At 33.6% G+C, this 12,309-nt stretch overlaps 1 protein-coding gene across 1 annotated transcript in view; it reads left to right on the forward strand.

Annotated features, from left to right (window-relative positions):
- LOC134683222 (low-density lipoprotein receptor-related protein 6-like) overlaps positions 1-12,309 on the forward strand; it is a 50,158-nt gene that overhangs the window by 19,785 nt on the left and 18,064 nt on the right. Inside the window, exons 4-9 of the mRNA XM_063542387.1 lie at positions 3,839-3,976; positions 6,419-6,619; positions 9,261-9,456; positions 10,291-10,541; positions 11,275-11,415; positions 11,949-12,241. Coding sequence (XP_063398457.1) covers positions 3,839-3,976; positions 6,419-6,619; positions 9,261-9,456; positions 10,291-10,541; positions 11,275-11,415; positions 11,949-12,241 — 1,220 coding nt within the window. The remainder of the gene's footprint in view (positions 1-3,838; positions 3,977-6,418; positions 6,620-9,260; positions 9,457-10,290; positions 10,542-11,274; positions 11,416-11,948; positions 12,242-12,309) is intronic.

Consider the following 12,309-nt stretch of genomic DNA (forward strand, 5'->3'; position numbering starts at 1 on the left):
CATAAACAAACGACAACTACTGTACATCAGATTCCTGACTTAGGACAGGTGCAAACATTTGCAGCGGGATTAAACGTTTTAATGGATCCAAACCTTCTCCCTTTTTCTGAAACAATAGCATAACATCACAACATAGAAAAACATACGATAAAATATCAATTGGCAGACTTAACTCAATCAAAATACGTATGATTAAACAATGAATGAATAAATTTGATCTGCGATATCTGAATACAAATGCACAGTTAATTAAATATTAGAGACAAACATTCATGATCAAAAAGCTAACAAACAAATTCAAACACAGGACATAGGCTCTTTACCACCTAACTCAGATCAAGATCGAAATTTGGGTGCATCAATGTCCCTATACAACTTTATGTATGGGTTGTCATGCTTATATCATGTATATATATATACTATACATGTCATAGATGGATGAGTAAACATGAAGTAACCGTGACAATAAGTGAAATCCACTTGTCCAAGAAGTTGACCACATCTCCTTCTTTAAAATCATAGATTAGACCCTGCAGGTACTTTTGATATATTTGAAATGGAGTTATTAGATGTCTTAGAAGTAGGTTAACATCTGTGTTGTTTTGGCTGTAACATGTTCACTGAAGCTTAAAGCAGTCAATTCTTGTAAATTACCTACAATGTAAGATCGTTTGTGAAGCTGTCAAGGTGCAACAAGGAGATAATTTGTCAGCTTTCAGTAATAGTTGATCATGATGTGTTATTTCTCTAGCTATAGGCATTCCTAAATTACTGATGTCCTCTTTCTTAGTTAAATAGGATGGTGTATATATACATATTTAACATGCTAATATTTCAACTTGGAATTATTTTTGATTATGGATTTTGCCTAATTTCTTGTGCCTGAAATTTTGAATAAAATCCATGTTTATTCTGTATAATAATTTTCTGGGCAGTGCATAAGTTTACACTTTCCATACAAGATATTTTGTATAGATAGTGTTCACAGTTGTGCGCTGCACAGTACATATACATTCTGTTGCAAATGGGCTATCTTCTTTTTAATAGGAAGTGTACATGTCGTGCACCGCACAGACATGTGCAGTGACAGAACATTAAAATACAGAAAAAACATGGAATTTATTAAAAAAAATCAAGCACTAGAAATTATGCAAATTCCATAATCAAAATTAGCTTTATGTTGAAATAATAGCCTGTTATATATTTATAATTCTATTCAGAAATTTTTGTGATATTTTATTACTGCAAAAATTGTAAAGAAATAGCTTTCGCAATTTTTAAAGAATTTAATATTTCATATGATTTTGTTTCTAATGTCTTATGTGGTTAATTGTCAATGAAACAACTCCTTACTAGAGACCAAATGACAGTAGAAGCTTGTAACTCTAGGTCACAGTACGACCTTCATCAAGGAGTGTATTAAACATGCCCTGAAATGACAAATATAGAATAGTTAATCTAGAACAATGTAGAAAATAAATTGCTGGCTTTGTATACAAAAACAACAAACAGAAAACAAATATGATCTACAGAATAAAAAACAACAAGCACTGAACCATAGGTGTCTGACTTAGAACAGGCACATACATAATGTATGTATATGTCCACTTCATAATTTATAACTTTGAGGTACTACTATGTTAAACATGTTAAAGCTATATCATTACCCTAAAACTTGGAATAGACTAGTGGAAAACCTTTGAAAACATGTAGGATAAATTAAAGCTAATATAACCAAAGAATAATCAGATGTCGCAATGCAATATTCCAAGATTTCGAATGCATAATTATAAAAATCATAAAAACAGAAAAATAATTGTTAGCATTCAAAATAATTTCAGCAAGTTTGAGTATCTTTGATATATCTATAAATTTATGTTAAAGCTGAGCTAACCCAAGAACAATCAGATGTCACAATATTCCCAAGATTTCCTATGCATTATAAAAATCAGAAAATAAAAATAATTGTAAGCAAAACAGAATCATCTTAACAAGCATTGTAACAATGTTGAGTGCTTTTGATATCTATAAGTTTAGGTTGAAGCTATGCTAACCCAAGAAAATCAATGCAAATGTTACAATTTTCATGATATATCAGGATTTCGTAGAAACATTCAACATGTTCAACATGTTAAAAAAATCATAAAAAAGAAAAATAATTCTAAGCATACAGAATTATCTAACAAGCATCATGAGCATTTGACAAGGTTAAGTACCTTTGATATCTATATAAATTTAGGTTGAAACTAAGCTTACCTAAGAACAATCAAAGGTCACAATAATTCAAGATTTTCTATATACATTCAAAACATCATAAAACAGAAAAAATTGTAAGTCATACAGAATCAAAGTACCTTTGATATCTATACTATCAAGTTGAAGCTAACCCAAGAACAATCACAATATTTCAAAATTTTCTATGCATTGTAAATGTTGTTTATATAAAAATCTTAAAACCAGAAAAGTAATTGTAAGCATGCAGAATCAATAGAGATTTTGTTGATGTATATATTTATAGATTGAGTTTAATCAGATCCATCGCTGGTTGATTACTTCTTAGAATAATCTGCTTAATTTCGAGATAATAGATGACTTTATTTATCATTTTAATCAGTTGGCAGAAAACGTAAAATTTGGCATGGTAGTATTTGACAGTCTGTTACCTCCCAGATATATATGTTGTGTCGTAACAAAGCATGTTTTATTGTTATTTCCTCAAGCCTGTCTTAGAGGCATGTTTTTGTTACGCAACTCTTGTAGCATGAAATAGCTGTAATTGGCATTTTTTTTCTTTTTCTTGAAGGGTAGACTTTTATGACTTTTTATCCAGTCTGCAGTTTTAACTTAAATTGATGTCAATTATTTTAAGGGATTTATATGAAAATAAGGAAATGTGGTATGATTGCCAATGAGACAACTATCTATATCAATGTATAAATGTCTATATAAATATATATGACCCACAAGAGATGACAGAGAGCTTTAATTTATTAATATTCTTAACCAGAGTCCAATGAATCTTGTAATTTTAGAACACAACGCTTTTCAAGCAAATAGGCTTCAAAGATTTGGTAAATATATACCATGTATACCTGCATGACCTGACTACATTTGTATGCTATGTATGAAAAAAACAAAAATGGTTTTATGTTCAAATGTACAAAGTGCAAATATGAGCCATGTCACACGCTACATGGCGTCAGATGAAAATCTAAAATTCATTCATAAAACTGTTGATACTTAAGTAAAGCTAATTACAGGACTAGATGACGTCGTAGAAAAAGGAAATACTTCATACTTAATACTAATTATAATTTGAAATTTGAACAAATAGAGTGTTGTCAAGTGATACCAATTTGATCATGTGGAAGTGTTATAACTTGTTATTCTGAATATAATAGATTTTGTTAACAAGCGGAAGTTTTGAATCTCATATTTTAGCAAAATCATTACCAAAATTGAGTGCTTGTAGATTATTGTATCAAGTTTCTTTTATAAGTTCAAGGCCATAAAAGAATACCATCATTTGTCCTAGCCCTACTGTGACCCATAAAATAGCTGCCTTCTCAAAATCTTTTTCATTTTTTAATTTATTGTCCTGGTGTTAAAAAGTTTTTTTTATCAGAGAGGCATAAACTAAAAAAACATCTTGACAAATCAACTTCTTTGCTGAAAAGAGAAAGGAAATGCCACCTATGATAATATATAGCTACCTACCAACTGCCTCTACCTTTTGGTAGGGTTTGAGCAAACCAATATGTTTTAACTGTAGCTAAGAAATCTGTAGTTAGGTAAATTATTTTTACATTCTGGTAATTTTACATGGTTTATTTTACAGATACAAATGAGAATGCCTGTGATAAACATAATGGTGGATGTTCACACTTATGTCTTATGTCACCAGCTCATCCTTTCTACACATGTGCCTGTCCCACAGGAATCAAACTTAAATTGGACAACAAAACATGTAATGAAGGTAGGTGTCCACACAGCTTATCTTTTCTACCCATATGCCTGTCCCATAGGAATCAAACTCAAATTGGACAACTCAACATGTCATGAGAGTAGGTATCCTCACAGCTCATATTTTCTACCCATATGCCTGTCCAACAGCAATCAAACTCAAATTGGACAACACAACATGTAATGAAGGTAGGTATCCACACAGCTCATTCTTTCTACACATGTGCCTGCCCCACAGGAATCAAACTTAAATTGGACAACACAACATGTAATGAGAGTAGGTATACACACAGCTCATTCTTTCTACACATGTGCCTGTCCCACAGGAATCAAACTTAAACTGGACAACAAAACTTGTAATGAGATTAGGTATCCACACAGCTCATTCTTTCTATACATGTGCCTGTCCCACAGGAATCAAACTTAAATTGGACAACACAACATGTAATGAGAGTAGGTATCCACACAGCTCATTCTTTCTTCACATGTGCCTGTCCCACAGGAATCAAACTTAAACTGGACAACAAAACATGTAATGAAGGTAGGTGTCCACACAGCTTATTCTTTCTTCACATGTGCCTGTCCCACAGGAATCAAACTTAAATTGGACAACAAAATTTGTAATAAAGGTAGGTGTCCACACAGCTCATTCTTTCTTCACATGTGCCTGTCCCACAGGAATCAAACTTAAACTGGACAACAAAACATGTAATGAAGGTAGGTGTCCACACAGCTTATTCTTTCTTCACATGTGCCTGTCCCACAGGAATCAAACTTAAATTGGACAACAAAACATGTAATGAAGGAAGGTGTCCACACAGCTTATCTTTTCTACCCATATGCCTGTCCAACAGGAATCAAACTTAAATTGGACAACAAAACATGTAATGAAGGTAGGTGTCCACACCACTCATCCTTTCTACACATGTGCCTGTCCCACAGGAATCAAACTCAAATTGGACAACAAAACTTGTAATGAAGGTAGGTTTACACACAGTTCATCTTTTCTACACATGTGCCTGTCCCACAGGAATTAAACTAAAATTGGACAACAAAACTTGTAATGAAGCTAGGTGTCCACACCACTCATCTTTTCTACACATGTGCCTGTCCCACAGGAATTAAACTAAAATTGGACAACAAAACTTGTAATGAAGGTAGGTGTCCACACCACTCATCTTTTCTACACATGTGCCTGTCCCACAGGAATCAAACTTAAATTGGACAACAAAACTTGTAATGAAGGTAGGTGTCCACACCACTCATCTTTTCTACACATGTGCCTGTCCCACAGGAATTAAACTAAAATTGGACAACAAAACTTGTAATGAAGGTAGGTGTCCACACCACTCATCTTTTCTACACATGTGCCTGTCCCACAGGAATTAAACTAAAATTGGACAACAAAACTTGTAATGAAGGTAGGTGTCCACACCACTCATCTTTTCTACACATGTGCCTGTCCCACAGGAATCAAACTTAAATTGGACAACAAAACTTGTAATGAAGGTAGGTGTCCACACCACTCATCTTTTCTACACATGTGCTTGCCCCACAGGAATCAAACTTAAATTGGACAACAAAACTTGTAATGAAGGTAGGTGTCCACACCACTCATCTTTTCTACACATGTGCCTGTCCCACAGTAATCAAACTAAAATTGGACAACAAAACTTGTAATGAAGGTAGGTGTCCACACCACTCATCTTTTCTACACATGTGCCTGCCCCACAGGAATCAAACTTAAATTGGACAACAAAACTTGTAATGAAGGTAGGTGTCCACACCACTCATCATTTCTACACATGTTAAATTGAGAATGGAAATAGGGAATTTGTTAAAGAGACAACAACCCGACCAAAGAGCAGACAACAGCCAAAGGCCACCAATCTGTCTTTAAGGCAGCAAGAAACTCTCGCACCCTGAGTCGTCCTTCAGCTGGCCCCTAAACTAAAATGTATACTAGTTCAGTGATAATGGAGGACATGCTAAACTCTGAATTATACCATGTATACACACGAAACTGAAATTAAAAATCATACAAGATGCCTGTCCCACAGGAATCAAACTTAAATTGGACAACAAAACATTTAATGAAGGTAGGTGTCACCACAGCTCCACACATGAGCCTGTCCCACAGGAAGCGACGAGAATTATCCGTTTTCCTACAAAAAGTCAACTCGTTTAAACAAAGATGTTAGCCACAAAATAGCAAATTAGGCTTGAAAGTCAAGTTAAATACCAAACTATCAATCAATCAATCATTCAAAATTCACAATAAATGAAATATGTCTAAACTATTAATGAATTTATAGATTTTTTTTAACGAGGATAGGAAATTGCATTTCGATGAAATATTACTTTAATAAAAATAAGTATTGCAGATTAGACTAGATAAATAGTTTAACATTGCATTTAATACAATGCATTGTATAATTACTTTTATTATTTGTAGGATATGAGCAATTATTACTGCTAGCCAGAAGAACAGATTTAAGGAGGATATCACTAGACACACCTGACTACACAGATGTGGTATTAGAACTCACCAATGTACAGCATGCAATAGCTATTGATTTCGACCCCGTGGATAACCAAGTATATTGGACTGATGATGAGGTTCATGCTATTTGGAGGGCCAATATTGATGGAACAGGTAAAGATGGATGTTTGAATACGATTTTCATTTTTTATACGACCGCAAATTTTGAAAAAATTTTCGTCGTATATTGCTATCACGTTGGCGTCGTCGTCGTCGTCGTCGTCGTCGTCGTCGTCGTCGTCGTCCGAATACTTTTAGTTTTCGCACTCTTACTTTAGTAAAAGTGAATAGAAATCTATGAAATTTTAACACAAGGTTTATGACCATAAAAGGAAGGCTGGTATTGATTTTGGGAGTTTTGGTCCCAATATTTTAGGAATTAGGGGCCAAAAAGGGCCCAAATAAGCATTTTCTTGGTTTTCGCACTATAACTTTAGTTTAAGTTAATAGAAATTTATGAAATTTTGACACAAGGTTTATGACCACAAAAGAAAGGTTGGGATTGATTTTGGGAGTTTTGGTTTCAACAGTTTAGGAATTAGGGGCCAAAAAAGGGCCCAAATAAGCATTATTCTTGGTTTTCGCACAATAACTTTAGTTAAAGTAAATAGAAATCAATGAAATTTAAACACAATGTTTATGACCACAAAAGGAAGGTTGGTATTGATTTTGGGAGTTTTGGTCCCAACAGTTTAGGAATTAGGGGCCAAAAAGGGACCCAAATAAGCATTTTTCTTGGTTTTCCCACCATAGCGTTAGTATAAGTGAATAGAAATTTATGAAATTTAAACACAAGGTTTATGACTATAAAAGGAAGGTTGGTATTGATTTTGGGAGTTTTGGTCCCAACAGTTAAGGAAAAAGGGGCCCAAAGGGTCCAAAATTAAACTTTGTTTAATTTCATCAAAATTGAATAATTGGGGTTTTTTAATATGTCGAATCTAACTGTGTATGTAGATTCTTAATTTTTGGTCCTGTTTTCAAATTGGTCTACATTAAGGTCCAAAGGGTCCAAAATTAAACTTAGTTTGATTTTAACAAAAATTGAAACCTTGGGGTTCTTTGATATGCTGAATCTAAAAATGTACTTAGATTTTTGATTATTGGCCCAGTTTTCAAGTTGGCCCACATCGAGGTCCAAAATTAAACATTGTTTGATTTCATCAAAAATTGAATAATTGGGGTTCTTTGATATGCCAAATCTAACTGTGTATGTAGATTCTTAATTTTTGGTCCAGTTTTAAAATTGGTCTAAATTAAAGTGCAAAGGGTCCAAAATTAAACTAAGTTTGATTTTAACAAAAATCAAATTCTTGGGCCTCTTTGATATGCTGAATCTAAACATGTACTTAGATTTTTGATTATGGGCCCAGTTTTCAAGTTGGTCCAAATCAGGATCTAAAATTATTATATTAAGTATTGTGCAATATCAAGTCTTTTCAATTGCACAGTATTGTGCAATGGCAAGAAGTATCTAATTTCACAATATTGTGAAATAGCAAATTTTTTTTTAATTAAGAGTTATCTTTCTTTGTCCAGTAAAGTAAGCAAGAAATATCTGCAAGATTTTTTTTTAATTGGAGTTATCTTTCTTTGTCCAGAATCAACTTAAATCTTTGTTATATACAATATACAATGTATATTCACTTTTTACTACCAACTGATAAATTTAAATAATCTTTACCATTCAGTGATAACAAGCAGTTTTTTTACATCTTAATATTTTATGATGTATTTAAATGAGTAGTAATTGTTGCAAACTCCATTAGAATATTTTAATTGAAATTAGTTTTGGAATAAGGGAAAGGGGGATGTGATTAAAAAATTGGGTTCAATTTTTCTAATTTGAAATTTCATAAATAAAAAGAAAATTTCTTCAAACATTATTTTGAGAGGATTAATATTCAACAGCATAGTGAATTGCTCTAAGAGAAAACAAAAATTTTAAGTTCATTTGAATACATTCATTCTGTGTCAGAAACCTATGCTGTGTCAACTATTTAATCACAATCCAAATTTAGAGCGGAATCCAGCTTGAATGTTGTGTCCATACTTGCCCCAACTGTTCAGGGTTCAACCTCTGCGGTCGTATAAAGCTACGCCCTGCGGAGCATCTGGTTTTTACTTTTAAGATTAGAAGGAGTTATTTCCCATGTTGACAATTTTTGTGTAAGTTTCATATAAGAATAAGAAGATTTGGTATGATTGCCAATGAGAAATCTCTCCTCAATAGACTATATGACATTGAACTTAGCGGAAGAGGCATTCAGTTTTATCCTTGTCTGTCTATGTATGTCTGTACTAAAATACAGAATTTAGTTTCCATTTTCTCACATTACAGTTTACCTCATACTAATATTATGAAACTTTAAACAATCCTTCTTACCACAAAACATAGATCAAGTGTGAATTTTGGTGGTATTACTTTCTAGAGTTCTCTAACTTAAGTTTGTCTCAACCCAAATGTTATTAATATTATACAAAATGCTTATTGTCACAAAACTTAGATCAATAATGAATTTGGGTTGCTTCAACTTTTACTGTTCTTGAGTTATGTCCCTTTATAACATTAAATGCAAGCAGGGGGCATTATTTGTGTCAAATGGACATTACCCATCTATAAGGTAAAGTTTACATGTAGATAGGAAACGTGTGCAGAGGAAATGGTGCAAGGGAAGTAATCCAGATTTCTCGAGATTGGAATATCTTACTTGCGAATACATGTACATTTATGTATTGATAAATTGTTTTTCAGGTCAGGAGAAGGTTATTGACAACCACTTGATGCATCCTGACGGTATTGCAGTGGATTGGATTGGTCGGAATTTGTACTGGACAGACACAGGCACAGACAGAATAGAAGTCTCTAGGTTGAATGGAACCTCTCGTAGAGTTCTGTTAGCTGAAGATTTAGAAGAACCAAGGGCAATAACTCTTGATCCAATCTCAGGGTAGGTTTAATGTGTAAATTTTTTACCATGAAATTAAGTTTGATGTGATTAAGATAATAGAAATATTTCTGTAAATGAAATATTTTGCACTGTCTTTGTGAATATATAGAGACGTGGTGGGATTGGGAAGGAGACAACTGAAAATTATGTATCCTAGAAGTTGATGTAAAATTGAGAATGGAAATGTAGAATGTGTCAAAGAGACAACAACCCGACCATAGAAAAAAACAACAGCAGAAGGTCACCAACAGGTTTTCAATGTAGTGAGAAATTCCTTCACCTGGAGGCTTCCTTCAGCTGGCCCCTAAACAAATATATACTAGTTCAGTGATAATGAACGCCATACTAATTGCCAAATAGTACACAAGAAACTAAAATAGAAATAATACAAGACTTGCAAAGGCCAGAGGCTCCTGACTTGGGACAGGCGCAAACATGCGGCAGGGATAAACATGTTTATGAGATCTCAACCCTCCTCCTATACTTCTAGCCAATGTAGAAAAGTAAAGATGTATTCCTTTTTGGGTAAAGATTAAATGATTTGCAATCAAAACTGTATGGTACTGACTTGATATATATATTGTGCATTTAGCATATCATATTTTATACATCCTATCCATGAATATTCCTTGAAATTTATCAATGATCAGAAATTTAAGTTACAAAATAATTTTTTACTTGTCAAGAAAATTACAGGCAAAGTGCAGGAATCTGATATATCTGTTCTCAAAAAATATAAAAGGAGAAATATCCAATTGTGTTGAAAGTGGGTTTAAACACCAATAAATCAATCAATCAATGTATATTTTTTTATAACATTTTTTTCTGTTACAGGTACATGTACTGGACAGATTGGGGAAAGAAACCAAAAATAGAACGAGCTAACATGGATGGTTCTGGTCGGTTGGCTCTGGTAAACTCATCATTAGGTTGGCCTAATGGGATCGCAGTAGATCATGCTGAGATGAAGATATACTGGGGGGATGCTAGTCTTGATAAAATAGAAGTGGCAAATTATGATGGGACAGGGAGACGTGTACTAGTCAATCAAAATCTACCTCATTTGTTTGGATTTAGTTTGTTAGGTAAGTTCATAAAATTAAGATTCAATTGGCCTTTTCAGAATCTAAAGCATCATGGGAAATTTCATTGTTCGTACCCCAAAGTGAAAATAATGTTATGTCATTGGTGGAATTGCCATTGTTTAACGTTTCAAACCAATCAAAATATTTGGTGTAAGCATTTGAAAATATTACCCAGGATGCATTAGATTCTGAAACAGCCAATTGGTTATGTTTTATTTGCACAAATATTTTTGTCACCCTTCTACATCATCATTTATCCTCTGATAAAAAAGTCAAAAAGTTTATTTTTTCCAGTATTTAGCAGTCTGTGACATTTATGATAATGATTAGACATGATAAAGATAAAAGCACTTGTTTCAAAACTGGATTCATCTAGATGAAAATTGTGACTTGAATTAAAAGTGCTTTTTAAAAAAAATATATAATAATATATAGGGTAGCCACTTAATTAACATGCTAAAACGTAAGGATGGTCAGGCAAGCCAAAATCAAAAATGATTTTTGTTTTTGGGGTTGGGGATTGGATTTGGAGGACCCTATAAGTTATATGGTTCCCTACTGACCCCATACAGATCCATAGAGGATGAGTAAAACCCATAGGGGGTGAGGCTGGAGGCCACGTGACGGCGTTTATCCAATCACAACGTGATAATTCATCTGTGGTCCGATAAAGTCACATATGTACATATTGTGTTTTATCTATTTTATATTAATAAAAGAATTAATATTTCAGGTGATTACATTTATTGGACTGATTGGCAGAGACGGTCAATAGAACGTGTTAATAAACGGTCAGGCATTGATAGGAAGACCATTGTTGACCAACTGCCTGATCTAATGGGGCTTAAGGCAGTCAACCTAGTCAAAATTGAAGGTAACGTCTTTTTCAGGATAGGATATACTTTTCATTGAGAACTTTTTGCTAATTCTAAACAAGACACAACAATGGGAGATTAGTGATTGCTATTTGAGGAATGGCTTCTTATAAAAAATGCTATAAAATTTTCAAAATAGAGGGTAACATCTTTTTCAGGTTAGGATTTACTTTTGATTTAGAACTTATTATGTGCATTTATAACTGCTGAAAAAAGACCAACATACAATGAATAAACTTCCCTTCCTACCACCCTCATACATTTTAATGGAATAGCCCTAAGGAAACACAAGGCAAGTTTTAGTAAACATGTGTTCAAACAATCTCCCTAGTTTGTACAGACCATATAAAGGAAGCCGATATAAACAACTATAAATCGCTAGAAGGCCTTTAACAATGAGCAAACCCCATACTGTGTAGCAATTTTAGGCCCAAACATGACAAAATCTGAAACAGTTAAAAAAAAAATGTATGATCTTTTGTATGTATTGCAATATGATTTCAATAATTTATTTTAACAATTTCAATTCTAGGCACCAACCCATGTGCTCACAACAATGGAGAATGCAGCCATCTTTGTCTAATGACCCCTAATAAATCAGTATGTGCTTGTCCAATGGGGCTAGAGCTCAGTGGTAACAGTAAGACATGTATAATACCCGAGGCCTTCCTAATATTCAGTGGTCAGCAGAACATCAAGAGACTGTCGCTGGAATCCAATCACAGAATCCGACCGATTCCGATCCGAGGGATCAAAGAAGCTCCTATTGCCATTGATTACGATATTAATGACAATAGGATCTATTGGACAGACGCAACAGAGAGGGTATGAGAATTTTTGTCTTGTATGTGTGTTTTAAGAGTTAGGTTGTTAGGAATATAAATATATGGGGG

Source organism: Mytilus trossulus, chromosome 9 (genome assembly GCF_036588685.1).
Source record: "Mytilus trossulus isolate FHL-02 chromosome 9, PNRI_Mtr1.1.1.hap1, whole genome shotgun sequence".
NCBI lineage: Eukaryota > Metazoa > Mollusca > Bivalvia > Mytilida > Mytilidae > Mytilus > Mytilus trossulus.